The sequence below is a fragment of the Lithobates pipiens genome, unplaced genomic scaffold (genome assembly GCF_037356315.1).
Source record: "Lithobates pipiens isolate NorthernLeopardFrog02 unplaced genomic scaffold, aLitPip1_a1.2 Scaffold_35, whole genome shotgun sequence".
Taxonomy (NCBI): Eukaryota; Metazoa; Chordata; class Amphibia; order Anura; family Ranidae; genus Lithobates; species Lithobates pipiens.
The window spans coordinates 18236504-18264422 of NW_027507811.1; the positions used below are offsets into that span (position 1 = coordinate 18236504).

At 44.1% G+C, this 27919-nt stretch overlaps 2 protein-coding genes across 2 annotated transcripts in view; both read right to left on the reverse strand.

Moving 5' to 3' along the window:
• LOC143955180 (uncharacterized) overlaps positions 1-27919 on the reverse strand; it is a 275659-nt gene that overhangs the window by 89474 nt on the left and 158266 nt on the right.
• The window catches only part of LOC143955400 (uncharacterized), an 85764-nt gene continuing 64110 nt past the window's right edge, over positions 6266-27919 (reverse strand). Inside the window, 4 exon segments of the mRNA XM_077465455.1 lie at positions 6266-9695; positions 11290-11431; positions 11745-11816; positions 11927-11971. Coding sequence (XP_077321581.1) covers positions 8617-9695; positions 11290-11431; positions 11745-11816; positions 11927-11971 — 1338 coding nt within the window. The 3' untranslated portion in view covers positions 6266-8616.

Consider the following 27919-nt stretch of genomic DNA (forward strand, 5'->3'; position numbering starts at 1 on the left):
ACATATATATATCCACTGCATTCTAGTCTAGCCAAGCCTATATCTAACTGCAGGTAATTCCTGGTGTACATTTTCAAATACACTTTCAGGCAGGTGATTCAGTGATCTGCAGTGCAAAAAATATATATAGTCTCCTACATATATATTTCCACTGCATTCTAGTCTAGCCAAGCCTATATCTGTCTGCAGGCCATTCCTGGTGTAATTTTCTAGTAAACTTCAAGCGGTGTTTTGCTAATAAAATTTTACCTCATGTCTGGATGGTCACCAAGGAGAGGCAGACGGCCACTAAAAGAGGGCAAGCAGGCTCTGTGTCTACAGCCAACAGTGCTGGTCATGGACACGGTGCATCCTCAGAATGTGGCCATGGGGCACGCTTGTCCTTTTATCGGCAGCTGGCCGTGTTGATCCATAACATGCAGAAGAGTTTGTAGAGTGGATAACTGGATGCTGCAGGAGGATGCGCAGCATTTTGAAGGCTACAATGATGGTACCCAGTTTGAGGAAGGCAGTAACGTGAGCCCAGAGAGAGGGGGTGCCCAAGAAGGACAAGGAACTGGCAGTCAGGTTCCCCCAGCTGTAGCATACTGCCAGGTTTGCTCTAGTGACGAGGAGGGGTGGGATGATGAGGTCACTGACTATGTGGGTGACTGATAGAAGGGAGGAGGAGGAGGCACATCTCCAACGAGGCAGGATGCCCTCCAGGGGCCAGCTTAAGAGCAGCCACCCAACTGCATCACACCACAGAGCTCCGCATGTGCAGGGCACTGCTGACATATTTTGAAAAGTTATTTGGTGTGGGCCTTTTTTGATACATGTGCAGCAGATCGCATTGTTGCTTTTTGCAACATATGTCTGAAGCGTGGACAAAACAGCAGCCGCTTGGGCACCACATGCTTGACCAGACATATGTCGACCTCCCATACAGTCCGTTGGCAACAGTACTTAAAAGACCCGCACCAAAGAACAAGGCGGACCTCTCCTTGCTCCTCATCAGCTGGGATCTCCAACCCCACTATACCTTCAGTCCTCTCAGAAACCTGCACTGAGAGGAGTGAAGGTGTAGAATTAGGAGTGCCAAGTACTTGCGGCCAATCTGCTATCACTACACCAACATCCGATTGTAGCAAAAAAAATTTCCTACCCCAGTTGCTAAACCATAGAAAGAAATTTGGTCCCAGCCATCAGTGGCTGAATGCTAGCTTGGCTAAATTGCTTTGCTAGCACTCCAACTGCTGCCTTTTCAGCTGGTAGACTCTGCTCCATTTCGTGAATTTGTGGAATGTGCGGTACCTCAGTGGTAGGTTCCCAAATGCCATTTCTTTTCATAGAGGGCCATTCTGGCTCTCTGCCAGTATGTGGAAGGCAATGTCTTGGCCTCGTTGGACAGGGTGGTCAGTGGTAAGGTGCATATTACCATTGACTCATGGTCCAGCAGGCATGGACAGGGACCTTACCTTTCTTTCATGGTGCACTGGGTAAGACTGCTGGCAGCTGGGAAGGATTCAGGACAGGGTGCAGTATTGTTGGAGCTTGTTCCGCCACCACGTCTCCAAAATGCTAGTAGTGGTGATTCTGCCACACGTCTCTCCCCCATCCCTCCTCTTCTTCTTCCTCTATGGCCTCTTCCTCTGCATATTTCTCCTTGGAACCAGCGGTGCTCTGTAGGCATTCAAGGGGCTATGCAAGCACTCAGGCAAAAAGATGCCATGTGGTGCTTGAGTTGGTCTGCTTAAGGGACAGGAGCCACACTGGGGCAGAGATTCTGTCAGCTCTGCAGGGGCAGACTCAGAGGTGGTTGATGCCACACCAGCTTTAGCCAGGTGGTTTGCAACAATGGCACCAACCTCCTCTCCTCCCTCCGACAGGGACACTTGACCTATGTTCCCCGTTTGGCTCATGTACTGAATTTTGGGGTGCAGCAGTTCTTGTGCAGGTACCTGGGCTTACAGGATCTCCTGAGACAGGCCAGGAAAGTCTGTGGTCATTTCTGATGGTGATACAAAGGTCTGGGACTCGGCTGGCTGACCTTCAAAAGGAATGCAACCTGCCCAAGAACTGCCTAAAGGATGGTGTGCAGTGACAGTGCATGCATCAGTGATACTGTCCCTCTTGTCTTCCTGTTGGAGCAAACGCTTTGTGGAATAATGGACAGGGCACTTGAGGCAGAACAGAGGGAGGAAGAGGAGGACTTCCTTACCTCTCAAGGCCCCCTTTATCCTGACAGTATTCCTGCGGGCCTGCCAATCACACAGGAAGAGGAGGAGAATGAGGATTGTGTCGGCATGGAGATGGAGCCTGGCACTCAGCATCAGCAGCAGTCTTCAAGGGATCGTTTTCAGCCCCCAGAAACCCATGGACTTGTACGTGGCTGGGAGGAGGTGGCTGTGGATCATATCAACCTTAGTGAACCAGAGGACTCTGGATCGAATGCCTCAGCAAACCTTCACTGCAAGGCCTCCCTGATCCTGCAAAGCCTGCGAAAGGACCCTTGGATTTGTGGTATCAAGGTGAGGGATCATTACTGACTGGCAACCCTTCTTGATCCACGCTACAAGGGTAAGGTTGCAGAACTTATCCAGCCTTTGCAGAGGGAGCAGAAAGGTTTGTGCAATGCGTTTCCAGAGCCTGGGAGGTTACAATTTCCTGGTCTTCCTTGACAACGTGTTGCTGAGGCTTCGGTTCCTCTCAGAAGGAGCGGTGGAGAAGGTGGCCATCTGACCAGTGCATTCAGACAATTCTTTAGTCCACAGCCCCAAGGTCTGATTGGTTCCAGCAACCATCACCAGCGTCTGATTTACATGGTGCAGGAATACCTAGGGGCAAGATCAGACTTAAGCCCCATACACACTATCAGATTGTCTGCTGATTTTTTTCCTTCAGGTTTACCAAAACCATGTAGTACAAGGGCCTGCCTAATTGCATACACATTGAAACCCCTAAGGTTTGACCTCATATTATATGGTTTTGGTCAATCTGATGGAAAAAAATCAGCAGACAATCTGATAGTGTGTATGGGGCTTTGGAAACCTTTCCAACCGAAAAGCCACTGGGTTACTGGGTCTTGAGGATGGATCACTGGCCAGAGCTTGCACAATATGCAATTGAGCTACTGGCCTGTCCTGCATCCAGTGTTCTTTCTGAACACACATTCAGTGCTGCTGGAGGCTTTTTAACCGATCAGAGTGCGCTTGTCCAGACTCAGTTGATCGGCTCACCTTCATGAAAATGAATCAGTCTTGGCTCACCAGCTACCAAGCACCTGATGCTGATGTAACGATTGATTTTTCTATGAATGCGAGATCCCTGGAATACTGCTATTCTGAGTGACTATCCTATTCCTCCTCAATGTTCATGTTGATAGCTTCTAAGAATTGGTGGCGAGTGTAAATCCTCCTTACATAGTGTAAAAATCCCCCTTTATTGGTTTGTTGATGTAAAATCCCCCACTACATTGGTTGCTGATGTAAAATCCCCAAGTACATTGGTTGTCAGTGTAAATTATTCATTACATTGTGTACATTTCCCTTTACATTGGTGGTAAGCACAGAATTGCCCTTACACTGGTGGTCAGTGTAAATCCCCCTTTACATTGGTGGTCAGTACAAATCTCTGCGACCATGGTTGTCAGTGTAAATTCCCCCTTACATGGAGGTCATTGTATATTCCCCCTTACACTGGTAGTTGGTGTAAATGCTCCTATTTTATTGGGGTCAGTGAAGAAATCCCTCTTTATGTTGGTAGGTGATGTAAAATCCCCTGTTACATGGGGGTCAGTGCAAATTCCCTCTCACATTGGTGGTCCGTGTAAATCCCCCTCACATTGGTGGTCATTGTAGAATCCCTCACTATATACTTGCCCAACATTTCCAGCTTTGCTCTACATGATTCAGAATTTACCACAGTGCACTGTCTCCTAACTAATACCACCCCTCCCTCCCCCCCACCACTGATCCCATCAACCCCCCAGCATTGCCACTGATCACACCCCCCTCCACCCAGCATTTCCACTAATCCCAGAAGTCCTAGAATCTCTAGGATTGTTCTGTCTATTGATGGGTCCCCTCACCTCCCCAGTCCATTGTGTGCAGGCAGTTAGGAGATGTGCTGTAACCTTTAACAACCAGTGAGCAGTAATGATGTGCACTAACCTCTTGCAACCAATCATTGAGCGGTAAGGATATGCAGTAGCCTCTAGCAACCAATCAGTAAGCAGTAACAGTGTAGTAATCTCTAGCAAACAATTGGTGAGTGGCAAGTATGCCCAGTAACCTCCAGCAACCAATCAGTGAGCAGTATTTACGTATAGTAATCTTTAGTAACCAATCAACAAAACAGAAGTCATGTGCTGTAACCTCTAGAAAATATTAAGTGAGCCATAATGGGTGCTGTAACCTCTAGCAGCCAGTCCGTGAGTGGTAAGGATACACTGTAACCTCTGGCACCCAATCACAATCGCTGGCTCATCTGATTCAAGTCAACTGATTTTGAGTCTAGCTTAGGGCTGAAACAACTAATCGATTATGAAATTAATCGATTACTATTTTTATAAATTGATTACTCGGGCAGTATCATAACAGGGTTAAAAAAAAACTAAAATTAACTCTTTATAGTACAAAAAGAGCAAATAATTGCTGCTGTAAATATTACTTTCACTGTTCTACAGTAAAAAAAAAATTAACCCCTTACATTAGGGATTATCTGCTTTACTAAACGTCTTAGACCTGGTTCACAACTATGCGTTTTATGGTGCTTTTTGCAGAAATGCACTACAGTTCATTTACATGGTTTCCTATGGGACACGTTCACATCTGAAAGGGTCAGGGACCTTTAACGCAAAACGGTGCTTTATTGGTTCAATATACTTCAATGGAGAAGCTGCAGCAAACCATGTAATGTGTTTTTGCAACAATTTGTGTTTTTTAATCTGCCCAAAAAATGCAAAAATGCAAATTGCAGTAAAATCACGTGCGCAAAATTCAAAACGCACAGCAAAAAGCACTGCAGAAACAGATGAAAAGCAAACTGCATAGGTGTGCACCGAGCCTTATGCTGACCACACAGAAAAATTTTCAGATGAGAATATTCAGACGAAAAATCCTTGTACATTCTCTGAATGAAAGAATTTTGTTTGAAATTTTCACTTGTTTTTAACATTCTGTTTTTAAAATGAAAGTAATTTCTGAACGAAAACCACATACACGGTCTGAAAATTCCTTTGACTAAGAAGTTTTCTATTATTTCCAAATTTTCCCATCACTGTGGTACAAAATGAACATCAATTTGACCCACTTTTTTTTTTTTTTTAAGGTTATTAACCGATTAATTGAAACAATAAAATCGCCCAACTAATCGATTATGAAAATCGTTAGTTGCAGCGCTAGTCTAGCTGCTATTTATTGTAGACTCGGAGCAGGTGAAGAGTGAAATTGCATGAGGGCCCAAGAAAATGTTTGCCCAGTGCCCAAACAATATTAAAGATGGCCCTGGGTGTATGCCTTGGGACCCTTGGAGTAATGTTACTTTGAATTCAAGTCTATGTCTCCCCAAGACACACAGACTCTTGGATGCATGTTAAGGGTCTAAATGCCACATTTCCAGAAAGGACTGCCTTACACTGTGGGACTCATAGCAGTTTATTGCAAGTAGGTCTATTATGCCTCCTAACGGTCTTTCACCATTTCATCCATTGTTAGTTGTGCTAATTAACTCACCTAGCTTGTTAGCTAAACCATTGTGTAATGTTTTGGGTAAATATTTGGGTCATTGTTAATGTGGTGAGTGACCTCCTTCTGAAGTGTATAAAAGCCTATATTCTTGTTCAAATAAACAGTTCCAGCGTTGCAGCCAAATGCTGCCTAGTTCTTGGCTGTAACATGTGGCTATAATATCTAATATCTATATTCATACTGGAGGAAGTGGTATATGATGGTAGCACTCAAGCGCAGTGTGGGATATTCCGTTACAGGCACAACATTAGTGAGGAAGGTAGTCAACACATGTGCTATAGGCTGCACTATGGTGAAAATGTGTTCTTGAAAAAAATAGAAAACACTTTCTTATTTTTGACTGCAATCTATTTGCTCTATCTTAGAAAAAGCAGCTTTGCTGAAAAGAAAGAAGAAATTCTGTGGAAAAAAAGGTATTATCCAATAAGCTGTTTTCTACATTGCCGAACAATAACAATGTGTATATAGCATACCTTTGCTGTTACCTGGGTATCCATGGTTCCACCTGTTAGAAGAACGAACAAGCCTCACACCAATAGTGATTAACCAGAATGTAATTTTACTGAAACTGGTATAAAACAATGGTTACAATAAACTGCATCAACATCCAAACTTAATGTGATAATGCAATGGGTATTCACAAATTATGAACACTGACCAAAAATAGTGTTTCTTGCAGAAATATATTTAGGTATTTCTCGCTTTCAGAAGGACTCATTTAATATCGTTCATGCCCCTTCATAGTAAAATTACACATTTGACATCACTGTAAATCAATCTGGTCTAGTCTAGCCCACTAAATTATGACATCTCCAGCATATGTTAGGCAAGGTTGGATTGATATGGTGAAGGATATCTGAACATCTATAACAATAGATAAAAATCCTGAAGCTCATTTCTTGAACTGTACAACCAAACAGAATATTTCTGAGAGAGAGTAAATGCTTTCTGATGATCCTCATTGCTGAATGTTGTGCCTAACTCTCTTTCTCAAGTAATTATATAAAAGGTGGGAGATTGGCGCGAGCAAGAGTAGACAATATTGTGTAAATTTTGGAAATCGAGTCTGTCCAGCAAAGATTGAATGAAGGAAGTAAGTTGTTGGTTCAAGAACAAAGTCTGTATTCCAGGTAAATTAGAGATGATATTGAGAGGGGCAGATGGACAATTGGCAGAAGATATTGAACTGGAAAGCTTCACTCCAAGGACCAATTAAGGATCTATGTATACCAATTGGAAAAGAAAGTGACAATCCACATCTGCTGCCAGGTGAAAGTGGCAAGTGACAATCCACATCTGGTGGCAGGTGATGGTGGCAAGTAACATGCTGCATCTGGTGACAGGAGATGTAGCAAGTGCCACGCCCAGGGCTCAGTTGAACCACTTCATTATATATTAGAATGTAATCACCCCGACACCATATCAACCATGGTGCCATGATGACTGAAGCGGCAACACCAGACATCGCCCGTGAAAAATTTCTTACCACCAGTCTCCCCCCCCCCCCACGGGCATGCAAAAAGGTTGGTGACCGCTGCTATGGGCTCTAGCCCCAGATCTTTTGCAGACCTAGCAACGCCCCTGCCGCCAACTCTCCTCCACCATCCACACTACATTCTCCGACAGCTCTCTCCCCCCCCAATCATCCACACTACATTCTCTGACAGCTCTCCTCCATCATCCACACTACATTCTCCGACAGATCTCCTCCACCATCCACACTACATTCTCCGACAGATCTCCTCCACCATCCACACTACATTCTCCGACAGCTCTCCTCCACCATCCGCACTACATTCTCCGACAGATCTCCTCCATCATCCACACTACATTCTCCGACAGATCTCCTCCACCATCCACACTACATTCTCCGACAGTTCTCCTCCCACCATCTACACTACATTCTCCGACAGATCTCCTCCACCATCCACACTACATTCTCCAACAGCTCTCCTCCACCATCCGCACTACATTCTCCGACAGATCTCCTCCCACCATCCACACTACATTCTCCAACAGCTCTCCTCCACCATCCGCACTACATTCTCCGACAGATCTCCTCCCACCATCCACACTACATTCTCCGACAGATCTCCTCCACCATCCACACTACATTCTCCGACAGCTCTCCTCCACCATCTGCACTACATTCTCCGACAGATCTCCTCCCACCATCCACACTACATTCTCCGACAGCTCTCCTCCACCATCCACACTACATTCTCCGACAGATCTCCTCCACCATCCACACTACATTCTCCGACAGATCTCCTCCACCATCCACACTACATTCTCCGACAGATCTCCTCCATCATCCACACTACATTCTCCGACAGATCTCCTCCACCATCCACACTACATTCTCCGACAGATCTCCTCCACCATCCACACTACATTCTCCGACAGCTCTCCTCCACCATCCGCACTACATTCTCCGACAGATCTCCTCCACCATCCACACTACATTCTCCGACAGATCTCCTCCACCATCCACACTACATTCTCCGACAGATCTCCTCCACCATTCACATTACATTCTCTGACAGCTCTCCTCCACCATCTCGATCTAGTGATATGCATGAGTGCCTCGTCTCTCCGGGGACTCTTTCTCCTCATTGGCTGAGGCAGCAGCAGCCATTGGCTGCTGCTGCTGTTAATCACAGCCAGTGAGCCAATGAGGGTAGAGAGGGGGAGGGCCAAGGCTCCATGCCTGAATAGACTCACAGCTCATGAACGAGCCCACTTGGGTGACCCCAAAATAAGCTGTTTATTCTGAGGGTACTCAGCAGGTGGGAAGGGCCAGGAGTGCCAGTGGGGGACCTAAGGAGAGGAGGATCGGAGCTGCTCTGTGTAAAACCATTACACAAAGAAGATAAGTATTACAGGTTTAGTTTAATATCCCTGAGCAAAGGTCACCAATATGAATTCTTTGGTGCTGCACAAGGTTGCCTTTCTTAGTGAAAGATTTCCCACACTCTGAACACGAATAAGGACGCTCACCTGTGTGAATTCTTTGATGTGCATCAAGATCTCCTTTCTGAGTGAAAGATTTCCCACACTCTGAACATGTATAAGGACGCTCGCCTGTGTGAATTCTCTGATGTCTAACAAGGTCTCCTTTAAAAGTGAAAGATTTCCCGCACTCTGAACATGAATAAGGACGTTCACCTGTGTGAATTCTCTGATGTGCAACAAGGTCTCCTTTATTAGTGAAAGATTTCCCGCACTCTGAACATGTATAAGGACGCTCACCTGTGTGAATTCTCTGATGTTTAACAAGGTCTCCTTTAAGAGTGAAAGATTTCCCGCACTGTGAACATGAATAAGGACGCTCACCTGTGTGAATTCTCTGGTGTGCATCAAGGCCATCTTTCTGAGTGAAAGATTTCCCGCACTGTGAACATGAATAAGGGCGCTCACCCGTGTGAATTCTCTGGTGTGCATCAAGGCTTTCTTTACGAGTGAAAGATTTCTCACATTCCGAACATGAAAAAGGACTCTCATTCATGTGAATTGTCTGGTGTCTAACAAGAAGAGCTTTTTTTTGGAAAGATTTCCCGCACTCTGCACATGAAAAGGGACGCTCACCTGTGTGAATTCTTTGGTGTGTCACAAGGCTTGATCTATAAGTGAAAGATTTCCCGCACTCTGAACATGAGAATAGATTGTCACCTCTGTGATCTCCTTCATGGGGTGAGGAAGATTCCTCGGGATTAGAAGGATCTGTTGATGGATCTGCAGTGTGAGATCTTACATGGATATTTCCAATCATAGTATGTGAATGATGAGAAGATTCCCCCTGATCAGAGGGATCCATTGATGTCTCCGGACAGGAAGGTCTGTGATGTATATTTTGTGTATTTGGATTTCCTCCTGGAGGATCCTGTGTGATGACATTATCTTCTGACTTACAATCAGCAGATAATAGAAGACGTCTCTCCGAGGAATTCCTGACATCACATCCATCTGTTGGAAAGAAGTAAAAAAATAGAATAAATCTCAGTAGATGACAAAATAACTGGATTTTTAGCTCCTCCTCCCCGTCGGTGGAATAAGTGGAAATGGAATAAAGCATCAAAAACACATAAAAGCATGTTGAAGCAGTAGGAGCTTTAATGTGTGTTTAAAGCTGAAGCAAGTGCAAACTAACCTAACAGCTTGGATTGTCTCCACACTGACACCAGCATTGTAAATCTGGGGGAGGTTTTTTTTTTTTTTTTCCCCTCCATATTTTGATGTTACAGTTGTACCCGGTTCCATGCCAGAGCTCTGTGAAAGTGACTGTTAGACCAAAGTGACTTTTTTTTTGGAGTCCATATATGATCTGCAAACTCTTCATAATATAAAATCCGGCCAATCCGATGTAGTAACAATCCACTAACGCGTTTTGGATAATGAAGCCTCAGTCATAGCTATTTATTATTATAGAATTAGCAGATGATATATGGACTCGGTGTGAAGACTTTTCTGGTTGATTTTGGAGGGAGAACGCACTCAGCACTCAGAATCAGGAAGTGACACATGCAGGGGAAGGCACATCAAAGCAGCAAGTGTTAACTCTTACCACACCACACATTAACACTTTAGTAACACATACTAAACCTTTTAGAACCTGCCTATAGGATGATGTCAAGATCTGATAATTATCTAACATTTTTCTTAACCACTTGCTTACTGGGCACTTAAACCCCCCTCCTGCCCAGACCAATTTTCAGCGCTGATGCACTTTGAATGACAATTGCGCGGGCATACAACACTGTACCCAAATGAAATTTTTATCATTTTTTTCCCACAAATAGAGCTTTTGGTGGTATTTAATTACAGCTAGGAGTTTTATTTTTTGCTAAACAAACAAAGAAAAAATTTTTTTTTTCTTAGTTTGTTATAAAATTTTGCAAACAGGTCATTTTTCTCCTTCATTGAAATGCACTGATGAGGCGGCACTGGTGGGCACTGATAAGCACAGATAAGGTGGCACCGATAGGCACAGATAAGGTGGCACCGATGGGTGGCTCTAAGGGGCACTGATAGGTGGCACTGGTAGATGACACTGATGGGCACGGATATGTAGCACTGGGGTGCAGCACTGTTGTTGAGGCAGATTTTGGGCACTGATAGGTGGCACTGTGGGCACTGATGGGTGGCACTTTTTTTTATTAGTTAGGTGGCACTGGCAGGGGGCAGGTGGGCACTGATAGACTGGCCGTGATCGTGACATCAATCCCGATCACGGTGAGCTTACAGCGCGAGGAGGAAAAATAGCCGATTACCTGCTCTGTTGTGTCACATGATCAGCTGTCATTGGCTGACAGCTGATCACGTGGTAAGGCGTCGGGATCGACCCCTTGCTCCGATCCGTGATCAGGCGGGTCTCATAGACTCGCTGATCACAGGGCGCGCAGGCCACTCGTGCACGGGACGATGTCAATAGACGTTGTCCCTGCAAAGCAGGTCCGCGCTGTAGCCGTCATTTGGCTATAGCGCGGATCTCTAGATGTTAAACTACAATCCTTGTAAAATGAGACTGTGACCTGTTTTCTCCATAGTGTCTGTTGCTTACCTGTGTCGATAGGTAGAGAAATCTCTTCCTGTTCACTTTTCTTAATCCTCCCGGCTTCCTCCATGAATGGCTGATCACCCCCCACATACGTCTCTACTTCTTCTTCTTTAACCTCAGCTTTTATATTAATCCGTTCTTCACCCTACACCAAAAATAATAGAAAACCTCGATTAGTCAACTCAAGGCAGATAAAGTACGAGACAAGGATGAAGAGGACCCACAATGACATTTGACTGGGCTTAAGACCCACAGAGGAAAGGAATGTATATTAAAAAATAAAAATGGGGGGGTGAAAAATGTAGGGCACTCAAAGTAGCTAGAAACAGGGATGGGGGGGGGGGGGGTAAAAAAAAGGCTGCACTTCTGATGTTGAAATAAATCCAGAGACTACACAGGAGAACGTCATCGCATGGCTTAGAATATATATTTAGGTCTAGATTGCCAGCCCCACCTACCTGATGGTGGGGGATGGTGTGATCCTCCTGTATGGAATCCCAGGAACACAGAAGAGGGGGAAATATCTCACCCTAAACCCCAAAGATGAAAGAAAAAGAAAAACGATAGAGCAAGAGATTTAATAGAAAAATATCTCATAGCTTAGAATACATTTGAGTTCTAATTGCTCAGTCCCACCTACCTGATGATGGTGGGGGATGGTGTGACCTTCCTGTGTGGAATCCCGGGAATACAGAGGACGGGGACATCTCTCTGGTGGGTTCCCATTACTGGATCCATCTGTAGGAAACACACACACTGACTGAATACCGTATATACTCGAGTATAGGCCGACCCGAATATAAGCCGAGGCCCCCAATTTACCCCCAAAAAACTGGAAAACTTATTGACTCGTGTATAAGCCGAGACATGGCTGTCCATCCCTGTGTGTCCGTCCATCCCTGTGTGTGTGTCCGTCCATCCCTGTGTGTGTGTCCATCCATCCCTGTGTGTGTGTCCGTCCATCCATCCCTGTGTGTGTGTCCATCAATCCATCCATCCATCCCTGTGTGTGTGTCCATCCATCCATCCCTGTGTGTGTGTCCGTGCAGCCTTGTGTGTGTGTCCGTGCAGCCTTGTGTGTCCAGCCTACCTGTGTCTCGAGCCTCCATCCCGTGCCTCCGTCGTCCCGTGCCTCCGTCGTCCCGTGCCTCCTCCGTCCCGTGCCGAGCCGAGCCTCCGTCCTTCCAGGATCGCCGCTCTTCATCGGCACCTCGGCGGCCATTCTACCTTTCAAAAGCCGCGCCTCCGCCTCCGCCTGTGATAGGCGGAACACTCAATTTCCCAGCAGTCTGTGTTCCGCCTATCACGGACATCCTCTCATCCTCGTCCGTAGTACGAGGATGAGCGGATGTCCGTGATAGGCGGAACACTGACTGCTGGGAAATTGAGTGTTCCGCCTATCACAGGCAGAGGCGCGGCTTTTGAAAGGTAGAATGGCCGCCGTCTGTCTGCTCGATACGCTGATCGGGCAGGCAGACGGCGATGACTCGAGTATAAGCCGAGGGGGGCACTTTCAGCCTCAAAAAAGAGGCTGAAAATCTTGGCTTATACTCGAGTATATACGGTACATTGTTTCTATGTGTTTATCAGATGATGGGGGATCTAGGTGGAGCCTCCGTACTGCTCTCTCCTTTACAATAAAGTCTCCTCTTACCCGGTGATGTGAGGGGCGGCTGATTGTCCATCATGACATCCTTGTGTCCTTCTAAATAAATTATAATGTGATTACCTCCTCTGCTGCCAAATCTAACAATGTTTTCTCCTTATTTCCTACCTCACAACTCGCCTCTCACCCACGACTTCCTTTATTAGACCCCCTACATCACTTCCTGTCTGCACCTGACATCACTTCCTCTCCAGCTGTAGTATCACTTCCTGTGTCTATACAGGCACACTCTTCCTGTCTCCGTGTTCTACTCGATATAATAGGAAAAGATCTCCATCTCTATATTTATTTTGTGTCTGTTCTACAAACCAGCGACTCCAGATGGACAGTTGGATAAATGGTTCTATATTAAGGATGTTTCTGGTCTATAAACCAGTGTATTTCATATATATAAACCAGAGGCTCTAGATCAGGGGTGTCCAAACTTTTTTCAAAGAGGGCCAGATTTGATGAAGTGAACATGTGTGAGGGCCGACCATTTTCCCTGACATTCTTTGAACCATTAAAATTTGGTCGTTCGAGCGGTAATACACGGCCCAACAAGAATTCTCTTGCCTTTGTCGCGCTCGTTCCCGACACACAGACAAATGCCCTGCTCTTTAGGGGTACCGTTAATTCTTAATGGTACCCCACACATTGGAAAATGTGGGGTGCTTTTTGTGCAGTGCAATTAAAAAAAAAAAAAAAAAAAAAGCTCTGGGACTTCTTTCCCTGCATTTTTGTGGGTAGGGAAGCCCATTAAAATGAATGGGCTGCCCTACACGCAGCCGTGAACCAAGGGCTTGTTGGAGGGGCAGTAAAATCACATGGTTAAGCTGTTTTTACCACCCCCAACTTCTCCCCCTTTAGCTGCAGAGGGAGCAGCTGTGGTGTACCCAGGGTGAATGGGCCTGCACTGCAACTACCCCGCAACTGTATGGATTGTACAGTTGTGGTATAGTGATGCTGCATTTACGGGCTTAAAACAGGTGGTAAGGAGACAACATAATGCCTCTTTACCACTTTTCAAATGCCTCTGAAAAGTGATCTGTGTATGGATTGCTTTTCAGAGGAGCAGCAGTTCTGGCTGCTATCACACACAAACCCCACAAAAGCAGTTATGATGGGGTACAAGAATGGGGGGGTCTGGATTAAAAGTAACACACAGACACATACACACACATACAGACAAATGCACACACACAGACATATGCATGCACATACATACATACATACATACAGACACATACATACATACATACAGACACATGCATATACTTACATACATACAGACACATGCACACACACATACAGACACAAGCATACACATACAGATACATGAACATACATACACATGCACACACATACATACAGACACCTGCACACACATACATACATACATACACACACATACATACAGACATACACGCACACACATACAGACACACATACACACACACACATGCACACACATACATACATACACACACACACACACATACATGCACACACATACATACAGACATATATGCGCGCACACACACATACAGACATGCGTGCACACACATACAGACACACATGCGCACACATACATACATACAGACAGACACACACACACATACATGCACATACATACAGACATACATGCACACACATACAGACAGACATGCACATACATACATACACACACAAACAAACATACATACACACACACACATACATACAGACACACATGCGCATACACACACACACACATAGACACACATATACATACAGACACATAAATAAAGCCCTTTTAAAACAAATGTAGCTTGTAGCACAGTACAGTACCCTTCCAGCTTCCTCATTCAGCGGGGTACTGCACTGTAGGGGGAATCAGAGAGCACAGCACACTCCTCTGCACTTTACTTTCACTTTTGAAGCTGACGGAGCTTCTCACAGTGCCGGGGATCAGGCTCATCTACCAGCCCTGATCCCGCAGCACACCAGACGGGCTGTTCAAAACCGGACCGTGGGGCACGTTTGGCCCGCGGGCCGGACTTTGGACATGCCTGCCCTAGATGGACAGTAGGATAAATGGTTATATATTTAGGATTAGGGATGAGCTTTCTGTTCGGGTCGAACATGAGTTCAACTGGAACATTGGCTGTTCGCCTGTTGTTTGAAAACCGGACATTATTCGCCAAATTCCAGCGGCGCATAATGGCCCATAATGCACTGCGGGAGCGCAGTGCATTGCTGCATGATGATTGGCCAGAACATTCACCATGACCGGCATGCTTTGGCCAATCACAGTGCCCTTAGCTAAGAGAGCCATAATTGGCCAAAGGCAGGGGGCCTTTCGCCAATCATAACTCAGGGGGACTAAGTCCATGCCCAAACTATATAAGGCTGACTGCACATCAGCCTCGTGTAGAGTGTCATTTAGATTGAGCAGGCAAACAGATTATTCAGTTAGCTGCAGTGTATTTCATATATATATATATATATATATATATATATATATATATATATATATACACACACATATATATATATATATATATATATATATATATATATATATATATATATATACACACACAATGAGTCTAGTATATTGTCAGGGGTTCAGGCCATCCAGGTGCCTCAGCCATGTCCCTGCGCGCATGCGTGGCGGAGCGGCGCATGCACATTCGCGGTCTGGCACTCAGGCGCATGCCTGTGCGCATTGGTGCATGTTTAGCGCCCTCCTGGCGGCCTATAAAAGCTGCTCTGGCGCACACATCAATTGCTGGTTTGTCTTCAGCTCCTGTTACCTGAAAACTTGTTTGTGCACCTGATTACCTGTTATGACCCGGATTGTTCTTTGACGCTGCTGCTTATTTCCTGGACTTGACCCTTGGCTTTGTTATATGGACTCTGCTTCTCTCCAGTGTTTGAGCCTCTGCCTGTGACCCAGACTTGCCTCTTGTCTCCTGCCCTGACCCACGGCCTGTGACCCCGTTACCTAAGCCTGTATCTAGGACTATCAGTGTTTGACCCCCAGCCGGGCGCTCCGCCCTCTACAGCTATCAGCCAGTTGCTACTCAAGGTGTCCATCTCCACCAGACCTTCACGCAAAGCTTCCCCTGCCACCTTTTAAATCTTCTTTATTATTTTTCTTATAACAAATACAGCGAACCAATACTTTCAATCTTAAGACATTTGGGGTTTACACATATACCCCAGTATCTTCACAATCATACATTCCTTTACATATCCATGATAACATTATATGGTGGCTCTAGAGGGGGGAGTTTGTTGTAGCGGAGATGTTCTGTGGAGAAACAACAAAAAAAAAAAAAAAAAAAGAAAAAAAAGAGAAAAGTTTTTGTGTTTATCCTTTCTCTTTCTATAGCCTTCCTTTGGTGCGTTATTTATACTTTGTGCAAGAAAGAGAGAAGAAAAAAAAAAATAAATATTTGGCGATTGTGACATTTATATTAATGTCTCCGCATATGGTCATCTCCGCTCTTCCCCACTCCCCCCTCCCCAAGCCCTTTCCAATCCTTTTTTCATTTCCCATTTATCTTAAAACATACTGCAAACAATAACAATACAACAAAACAACAAAATTTAACGGTTGTGGTTCGGTTCTCATTTCCCTCTTTCCCCTTCCTTCCCTCTCCCCTCCCTTCCCCCTTCCCCCTTCTACGGTGCACCTTTGGGGGATACGAGCTTACTCAGCAACTTCATAAATACTCTCTCCTTCCCTTCCCCCCTCTCCTCTTGGAGATCTCTAGGGGGGGTTTAGGTGGGATTATCTGAATTTTTAATCTGACATGGCCTATTCTTACTCTATTTCTCGAGAATAGTGCTTCCAGCCTGCCCACATATTTTTATGTTTTTCCTGTTGTTCTTTTATGCTGTATATCCATTTTTCAGCTTCCATTATTTTATCTACCTCTCCTTTCCATTCCAATAGTGTGGGACATGCTGTCTGCCTCCAATATCTAGGTATTAATAATTTGGCTGCATTCAACAAATGTGGTGTGACACCTTTTTTATATAATTTGATGGATCCTTCTGTACCATGAAATAAGTATTGTAGGGGTGTCATTTCTATAGGTTTTGTTGTTATCCTCCCTATCCATCTAGCTACTCCCTCCCAAAAATTCTTAATTTTTGGGCATTCCCACCATAAGTGAAGATATGTCCCCTTATCCTTACATCCTCTCCAGCAATGCCCATCCGCTGTTGGGTATATCTCTGCTATTCTAGCTGGTGTTCGGTACCATCTGGTTATAAACTTATATGACATTTCTTGTATTGCTGCACTTATTGATGTCACATGTGTCAACTCCATGATTTTTTTTACTTGTGTTGGTTTTATTGTGCATCTTAGTTCCTTCTCCCACTCTCTTATAAAGTAAGGGGTTGTGCTGCTTTGTTCACTTAATACTATTTTATACATCTGAGATAATAAATTACATGGTTTTTCTAATTTCAGACACATCTTCTCGTATGTCGTAAGGGAACTCAGGGGTCTTACTTGGGGTTCTAGTTTATTGAAGAAGTCTCTCATTTGATAATATCTCCATCTCGACATATGTATGTCTCCTTGTGCTGATATTAATTCTGTCAGTGGGAGTAAACTTCCCAGTGGAGCATATCTTAAACACCTTGTATTCCCCCCTGACCCCCAGGAGCCTAGTGCTCCCTTTTCTTCCCCTGGTGGAAACCATGGGTATCCCCCTAATGGAGCTAGTGGTGATGTACGTGGAGCGTATTTTTCATTTTTATTCATTCTGTCCCACACTGCTAACGTACTCCGTGTTAATGGTGATGTCCACTTTGATAAAGCTCTTTTCGTAGCCTGTATCCATGGGGCCCCTGCTAGATTTCTACCCGCCATACTTTCTTCCACTGATACCCATGCTTTATTTAAGGAGTCATGGCTCCAATTTAATATCCGTACCATAGCCATTGCTTTGTAATACATAAAAACATCTGGGAGCCCTATTCCTCCTTCCTTCTTATTTCTGCGCAGGATGTCATATGCTATCCTAGGATTTTTCTCCTTCCATATGAAAGATATAAACATTTTGCGTATTCTCTTGAAAAAGATCTGAGGCACTGCTATCGGGACAGTGTTTATAATATATATAATTCTGGGTAATATATTCATTTTCAGAGTATTTATCCTCCCGAACCATGTCAGTGAGTGATCCTTCCACCTGTTTAAATCTTTGGATATTTCTGTTATTAAGGTTTCATAATTCAATTCGTATAAAGATTTAACCTCTGCCGTTATGTGTATTCCCAAATAATATAATGATTTCTTTTCCCATCTAAATGGCAGATTATTCTTCATCGATATTGACATTGATAGTGGGACATGACAGGGTAATAATATAGATTTTTCTATGTTTATTTTAAAGTTCGACATTCTTCCATATCTCTGAACTTCCTCCATCAATGCCATTATTGATCCCTGTGGTTCTGAAAGATAAAATAGTAGGTCATCGGCATATGCTGATACCTTGTGCTCTTCAGTTCCTATTCTTATTCCTTTTATTCCCTTATTATTTCTCACCCTACACAGAAATGGTTCAAGAGTTAAGGCAAACAATATTGGGGACAGGGGACATCCCTGTCTTGTGCCGTTTCGTATTTCAAAGCATCCTGATAGAGTGTCGTTTACTTTCACTCTTGCCCTAGGTTTTGCATATAGGGCTGCTATCCATCCCATCAATCGGTCTCCCATACCTATTGCTCTCAGAACTTCTTTCATAAAGTCCCAGTCAACTCTATCAAATGCCTTTTCGGCATCCATTGATAGAATTGTCCTGGGTACTCTATCTGGGCCATTTTGCATCCAATGAAGTATATGTAGAGCTCGGATGGTGTTGTCTTTGGTTTCTCTACCTTTCATGAAGCCTGTTTGGTCGCGATGGACCAGTTGTGTTACCTCTTCTTGTATTCTGGTGGCTATGATTTTGGCTAATAATTTAGTATCTGAATTGAGCAATGATATGGGTCTATAGTTGGCACATTCCTGTGGATCTTTCCCCTGTTTCGGTAAGACCGTTATATATGCTAGTAGTGCTTCTGGGGACATTGTACTAAAGGCAGTGATTTTATTGAAATATCTGCATAATGGTGTTTCTAGTATTTGAGCAAACTTTTTATAATATGCATTAGTTAACCCGTCGGGTCCTGGGCTTTTCCCCCTCGGCAGGTTCTCTATTGCTTTTCTTGTTTCCTCTTTAGTTATTGGTTCTTCTAGTTTTTCTATTATCCTATCAGGGAACCTTGATATTGTGGAACCATTAATATAATCTTTCATCTCTTCTATCCTCCCCCTATCTTCCATCTGCTCCGGAATGGGTTGAATATTATATAGCTTCTCATAAAATTGTTTGAATTCCTTTGCTATTAATTTGGTATCTTTTACTTGTTTATTATTCACTCTGATTTCATGTACATGGGATGATTCCCTCTTTTTTTCTAGTTGTCTAGCCAATAATCGGCCGCATTTATTCCCATGTCCATAGAATCTGTGTGCTATAAACCTGTATTTATCCCTGACCCTTCTGTCAAGACACTTGGTGAGCTCCTCCCTCATAATTCCCAACTGCCTGACATCTTCTGGTTCACGATTGCTCTTATGTTTATTCTCTAGTTCCTTTATTCTTTCTAACTGATCTTCTATCTCTTTTCTTTTTTCCTTCTTTACTCGTGTCCCGTGAGCTATTAATTCTCCTCTAATTACCGCTTTGTGGGCTTCCCACACAGTTTGCTCTGATACTTCCTCTGATGTATTTAATACAAAGTATTCCTCTAGTTTATGTTGAAGGTCCTCTATTATTTTTTTATCATCTAATAGTGACTCATTTAATCTCCATGTTCGTTCCTTATGATCTGCGTGTGTAAGGGAGATCACTGCCACCACCGGGGCATGATCTGAGATCGTTATTGACTTTATATTTACTGCTTTTACGTATTCTAGGTAGTACTGATCTACCAGGATCCAGTCCAACCTGGAATAGGTGTTGTGGCTCTTTGAATAGTAACTATAGTTTTTTTTTTCTCCATTTAGTGCCCTCCAGCTATCTACCAAATGTAAGGATTGAAATAGTTTTTTTACCTGTTTAAGTGCTCTAAATGATAAAGGTGTTTTCCCTGTTGTTGTGTCTAATTTAGTGTCAACTATAACATTAAAATCCCCTCCAAGAATCAAAAACCCTTCCCTAAATTTTTCTAATACTCTTAGTGTTTTTCCTAAAAAATCAACTGTGCGTGTGTTTGGTGCATATATTGAAGCAAATGTGTACCTTTGTCCCTGCAATGTTCCTTTAATAAAAAGGAACCGCCCTTCTGGGTCTGTGTTCACCACTGTGGATGTCAAAGGGCACGTATTCCCAAAAGCTATTGATACTCCTCTTGCTCTCGCAATTGGTGATACTGCATGAAACCATTGGTTATATGGGAATAACGGTAGCCTTGGTGTGGATCCTGATGTGAAATGTGTTTCCTGTAGAAACACTATGTCTACAGCTTGGTGATTTAATTCCTGCCAGAGACGTCCCCTTTTTTGAGGTGAGCACAATCCCCTTACATTATAAGTCATTATTTTTAATACTTTAGCCATTTCTTTACTCTGAGTAATTGTATACCATTCTTAATCTGCTGCTGAGTGTCTCTTCTCCCCATTCCCATGTACACCTGTAAAAAACTCCGGAAAAAAAGAAGGAAAAAAAAAAAAAAAAAGAAAAAAGAGAGAAATTCCGTTCCGGCCACATCCACAACTTAACACTTTACTTAGTAAAATGTGCCAACTAATGATAGGGTGAGCCCGTTTGGTTACTCCCAGCTCCTCCCGAGCCCTCCCCCCTTCCTGCATATTGCAGGTTTGGTCAGTCCCTTTCCACGGGACCCGCCTAATTGGAGAAAAAAAAAAAAAGGAAAAAAAAAAAAAAAAACAACAACAACAAAAAAAAAAACCCCTGCTGTAAAATTAAGTGAGAGTTTGAGTACTGATCCAAACTTCCCCCTCCTCCCTCTTGGCTTTACTTATTTCTATTTCTTCCTAAGTCTCTTTTCTCTTCCCTTCTTACAGTTCTTTTATGCTAAAATATGCTATCTTCTTTCGTTAGCCTTTCCCTCCTACTTGGGACCATGGCTCCGGTCGTTGAATTAATGTCTTGACGTTAGTGGTTCTCCAGTCCTGGAAATCTACGAATGGGAGTTCTAATATTTCTAAAAACTCTTTTAAGTCATCTTTAGTACGGAGTGCTGCTGTTTTCCCAATCCTTGATGCTATTAAACGGAAGGGGTACCCCCATCGGTACCTAATATTTGCTGCCTGTAGAGCTTCCAACAATGGTCGGACCATTCTTCGCTGCATTAGTGTACGACGGGATATGTCAGGGAACAGAAGGATATGGTCTCCTTCATATTCAATTGTGGGGGTGTCTCGTGCAATTCTGATTATTGTTTCCTTTATTGTATACTTATGCAATTTGCATATTACATCCCTGGGCTTCTCTTTGTTTGGGGTGCTGAAGGAGGTAACACGATGAACTCTGTCCATTTCAATAAATTCCGGCGCAGCTGTTCCCATAATTTGACAGAATAGCTTTTGGACTACTGTTGGCAGATCACTGCTATGATATTTTTCCGGTAGACCTCGTATGCGTATATTCTGTCGCCGATCCCTGTTCTCAAATTCGTCCATTTGATCTCTATAATTATTCATTACTTCCTCATGGTATTTAATAGTGTTTTGGGCCTCTGCTACCGCCTGTGCCATCTCTTCTTGGGTATTTTCAATTCCTTCCATTCTATTACCTATTGTCACCACCTCTTCCTTTAATTCCTCTACCGCTAATTTACATGATTTCTCTACTGTTGCTATTAATTGTTGAATATCCGCCTTCGTAGGGAGGGCCTTTATATGCTCTCTTAGGTCCCATTCTATATTTATACTTTCCGTCTCTTCCCCCTCAGAACCTCTTTTATTTTGCTCTTTCCCACTAGGGTTTTCCAGACTCTTTTTTACCATTTCTTTCCTTGGTGTATCAACATTAGGTCCTTTATGGTCTTTGTCTTTCACCCTTTTTTCTTTTTGCTCTTCCTCGGGTATATTACCTCCCTCCTCAGTTATACCTTGGGTTCCTTCCTCTTCGCTGACAGCTGCTCTTTCTTTAGCAGTAGGTCTTTGTGAGTCCAGGCCCTGGTCTATTGGGGTTCCTTCCATTATTGAGAGTCTTTTTTTTTTTTTCCCCCTTACTCCACCGCCCCTCCAGTCCTCTTTCATGCCTCCTGGTGTTTGTATTCCTTCTCTTTGCCTTCCCTCCAAATAGTTTCCGCTTACTCTCCGCTCTTCTCTACTTGTGGTTTGTAACCCCCGACCATACCCCAATGGCTCATTTTGGTCCAGTGTTGATGCTCCTCGTCCCACCTTTGTATGCCCACCTGCCATCTCCAAGCTCCCCCGTCTCCCTTCCTGGTTTCGGGTTGTCAATCGTTCTCCCTTTGGCGGAGTCAGGTAGGCCCGCAATATACTTGCCGAATTCCTACTTCCACCTGCAGCTGGTTGTAGTGCCGCACGTCTACGTGTTGTCATTCCTACTGCTTTCTCTGCTTCTATTATTCTTTATTATCTCTTTAATTCTTTTTTTATTATAGTCCAGTCTCTATGCTACCCCACACTGTGCATCTACGCTTCTGTTGGGTTAGAAAAAAAAACAGAAAACCAGAGTATGCCAGGGAGAAGTGCTCGTTAACTTTGTTCAGCTCATCAGCTTCTTTTTGTTGCCAGTCTGTCTCTGCAGCCAAAAGCCACTTCCCGTGTATCTGAGTTTTATATATTTTGTATTGTTCAGATTGTCTGTTGTTCAGTTCCTATAAACCTGGTCACTATTGTCCATACACCATTATACTTGTATGTATACCATTATAGCCCTATATATGCACTCAGGGTAGCTCAAGTTTTATAGTTAATGTCTTATATTCACATTCCCATAGAGATAATAAAGATATGTTCTCTCTCACCCTCTCTTCTGATGTCCTGGTGCTCTCCGGGTTATTCTCCAGACTGTTTTCTTTAAGTATCCTCGTTCCAAGCAGGCAGTAGGTTCACAGGGGGCTCGCAGACCCGCTCCGCCGTCCGGGCAAGATCCGTTTTGAGCGTCCCGCCTGATCTCCTCCAGCAGCGTCAGCACGGTCCGTCAGTCCCCTCGTCGCTCCGCTCCCGCATGCAGGAGGCCCCGGAGTCTCGCGAGACCCTCCGCCTCTCTTGCTGAGCTCACTGATTCGCCGCTCTGTCACCCGCTCCACAGCGCTCGGCTACCGCCGATCCATCAGCTCCAGCAGCCGGACGCTGCAACCCAAGCCGCCGTGGAGGGTGACCGAACCAGCTGGAGAAAAGGAGAAGGGGGGAGGCAGACAGGTAAGACCTTCCTGGTTTTCGGGGAAATCCTCAGGCTTGCCACAGGTTAGCCTTTTCGTCGCCCCTCTCTGAGGGGATAGGGAAGTCGATCATTCGTCCGCTGAGACTGCTTTCCTAGCGGGGGGGGGGGGAGCTGTATCAGTTGCTCATTCACTCACACGCTCCTTTCCACCGGAAGTCCGGCATCTCGCCCAAGAGCTACTAGCTTCCCCTGCCACCTGGGTTGCATGTGCCTCTTTGTGTCATTTGCTCCCTGTATCACCTCCAGGGGGAAAACTGCTCTCAGCATCTCGGCCTCGGTAAGTACTTCTCTGATATATATATCCACTGCATACAGTTTAGCTAGATCTCACTGCAGTCCGTTCCTGCTGGTGTACTGTTTCTACTATACTTCTGGCAGTCAGGTGATTCCGTTAGCTGCACTGTATTTCATATATATATATATATATATATATATATACATATATCTACTGCATACAGTTTAGCTAGATCTCACTGCAGTCTGTTCCTCATGTACTCATGGTTTCTACTATACTTCTGGCAGGGAGGTGATTCAGTTATCTGCAGTGTATTTTATATATATATATATATATATATATAAAAATATATATACACACACACATACTGTGCATATACACATACATATACACAGTCAGTCCAGTATATATACATATATATATATATCCACTGCATACAGTTTAGCTAGATCTCACTGCGGTCCGTTCCTGGTGGTATACTGTATCTTCTATACTTCTGGCAGGCAGGTGATTCAGTTAGCTGCAGTGTATTTCATATTATATATATATATATTTCTAGATTGTAAGCTCTAACGAGCAGGGCCCTCTGATCCCTCCTGTATCGATTCGTATTGTAAGTGTACTGTCTGCCCTCATATTGTAAAGCGCTGCGCAAACTGTTGGCGCTATATAAATCCTGAATAATAATAATAATAATAATATACAGTCAGTCTAATATATATATATATATATATATATATATATATATATATATATATATATATACAGTCAGGTCCATAAATATTGGGACATTGACACAATTCTAACCTTTTTGGCTCTATACACCACCACAATGGATTTAAAATGAAACCAACACAATGTGCCTCACACTTTTTAAAGGGACCAAAAGTAATGGGACAATTGGCTGCTCAGCTATTCCATGGCCAGGTGTGTGTTATTCCCTCATTATCCCATTTACAAGAAGCAGATAAAAGGTCCAGAGTTTATTTTAAGTGTGCTATTTGCATTTGGAATCTGTTGCTGTCAATATGAGATCCAAAAAGCTGTCACCATCAGTGAAGCCATCATTAGGCAGAAAAAAACAAAACAAACCCATCAGAGAGATAGCAAAAACATTAGGTGTGGCCAAATCAACTGTTTGGAACATCCTTAAAAAGAAAGAACGCACCGGTGAGCTCAGCAACACCAAAAGACCCAGAAAACCACGGAAAACAACTGTGGTGGATGACCGAAGAATTCTTTCCCTGGTGAAGAAAACACCCTTCACAACAGTTGGCCAGTTTGAGAACGCTCTCCGGGAGGTAGGTGTATGTGTGTCAAAGTCAACAATCAAGAGAAGACTTCACCAGAGGGAATACAGAGGGGTCACCACAAGATGTAAACCATTGGTGAGCCTCAAAAACAGTAAGGCCAGATTAGAGTTTGCCAAACAACATCTAAAAAAGCCTTCACAGTTCTGGAACAACATCTTATGGACAGATGAGACCAACATCAACTTGTACCAGAGTGATGGGAAGAGAAGAGTATGGAGAAGGAAAGGAACTGCTCATGATCCAAAGCATACCACCTCATCAGTGAAGCATGGTGGTGGTAGTGCCATGGCGTGGGCATGTATTGCTGCCAATGGAACTGGTTCTCTTGCATTTATTGATGATGTGACTGCTGACAAAAGCAGCAGGATGAATTCTGAAGTGTTTCGGGGAATATTATCTGCTCATATTCAGCAAAATGCTTCAGAACTCATTGGACGGCGCTTCACACTGCAGATGGACAATGACCCGAAGAATACTGCGAAAGCAACCAAAGAGTTTTTTTAAGGGAAAGAAGTGGAATGTTATGCAATGGCCAAGTCAATCACCTGACCTGAATCTGATTGAGCATGCATTTCACTTGCTGAAGACAAAACTGAAGGGAAAATGCCCCAAGGACAAGCAGGAACTGAAGACCGTTGCAGTAAAGGCCTGGCAGAGCATCACCAGGGATGACACCCAGCGTCTGGTGATGTCTATGCGTTCCAGACTTCAGGCTGTGATTGACTGCAAAGGATTTGCAACCAAGTATTAAAAAGTGAAAGTTTGATGAATTTATGTTAACCTGTCCCATTACTTTTGGTCCCTTAAAAAGTGTGAGGCACATATACAAACTGTTGTAATTCCTATACCGTTCACCTGATTTGGATGTAAATACCCTCAAATTAAAGCTGAAAGTCTGCAGTTAAAGCACATTTTGTTTGTTTCATTTTAAATCCATTGTGGTGGTGTATAGAGCCAAAAAGATTAGACTTGTGTCGTTGTCCCAATATTTATGGACCTGACTGTATATATATATATATATATATATATATATATATATATATATATATATATATATATCCACTGCATACAGTTTAGCTAGATCTCACTGCAGTCTGTTCCTGGTGTACTCACTGTTTCTACTATACTTCTGGCAGTCAGGTGATTCCGTTAGCTGCACTGTATTTCATATACACAGTCAGTCTAGTAATATATATATATATATATATATATCCACTGCATAAAGTTTAGCTAGATCTCACTGTGGTCTGTTCCTGGTGTACGGTTTCTAATATACTTCAGGGAGGCAGGTGATTCAGTGATCTGCAGTTCATAATATAAATATACAGTCTACTACATATATATATCCACTGCATTCTAGTCTAGCCAAGCCTATATCTGACTGCAGGCCGTTCCTGGTGTACTTATTCTAGTAAACTTCAGGTGGTGTTTTGCTAATAAAATTTTACAGCATGTCCGGATGGTCACCAAGGAGAGGCAGACGGCCACTAAAAGAGGGCAAGCAGGCTCTGTGTCTACAGCCAACCGTGCTGGTCATGGTCATGGACACGGTGTATCCTCAGCATGGGGCACGCTTGTCCTTTTTTTCGGCAGCTGGTCGTGTTGATCCATAACATGCAGAACAGTTTGTAGAGTGGATAACTAAGCCTTCCTCATCCTCTGTTACCCAGGTTCAGAGTATTTTGCCTGCCAAAGCGGCCTATTCCATCGTCTCCATGTCAACAGTCACTCCTTCCCTAGCTGCATCATCATGCACAGGAGTCCCACGAACCATTTGACCAGTGTAGGTACATGCTGCAGGAGATGGTACCCAGGTTGAGGAAGGCAGTAACGAGAGCCCAGAGAGAGGGGGTACCCAAGAAGGACAAGAAACTGGCAGTCAGATTCCCCCAGCTGCAGCATACTGCCAGGTTTGCTCCAGTGACAAGGAGGAGTGGGATGATGAGGTCACTGACTCTATGTGGGTGACTGATAGAAGAGAGGAGGAGGAGGAGGCACATCTCCAACGAGGCAGGATGCCCTCCAGGGGCCAGCTTAAGGGCAGCCACCCGACTGCATTACACCACAGAGCTCCGCATTTGCGGGGCACTGCTGACGTATTTTGAAAAGTTCCTTGGTGTGGGCCTTTTTTTGATACGTGTACAGCAGATCGCACCGTTGCTTTTTGCAACATATGTCTGAAGCGTATCAAGCATGGACAAAACAGCAGCCGCTTGGGCACCACATGCTTGACCAGACATATGTCGACCTCCCATGCAGTCCGTTGGCAACAGTACTTAAAAGACCCACACCAAAGAACATGGCGGACCTCTCCTTGCTCCTCATCAGCTGGGATTTCCAACCCCACTATACCTTCAGTCCTCTCAGAAACCTGCACTGAGAGGAGTGAAGGTGTAGAATTAGGAGTGCCAAGTACTTGTGGCCAATCTCCTATCACTACACCAACATCCAATTGTAGCAAGCAAATTTCCCTATCCCAGTTGCTAAACCATAGAAAGAAATTTGGTCCCAGACATCCACATGCTCAGCGGCTGAATGCTAGCTTGGCTAATTTGCTTTGCTAGCACTCCAACTGCTGCCTATTCAGCTGGTAGACTCTGCTCCCTTTCGTGATTTTGTGGAATGCGCGGTACCTCAGTGGCAGGTTCCCAAATGCCATTCTGGCTCTCTACCGGTATGTGTAAGGCAATGTCTTGGCCTCGTTGGACATGGCGGTCAGCGGTAAGGTGCATATTACCACTGACTCATGGTCCAGCAGGCATGGACAGGGACGTTAACTTTTTTCATGGCGCACTGGGTAAGTCAGATAGCAGCTGGAAAGGATGCAGGACAGGGTGCAGTATTGTTGGAGCTTGTTCCGCCACGCCTCCAAAATGCTAATAGTGGTGATTCTGCCACACCTCTCTCCTCCACCCCTCCTCTTCTTCTTCTATGGCCTCTTCCTCTGCATATTTCTCCTTGGAACCAGCGGTGCTCTGTAGGCGTTCAAGGGGCTATGCAA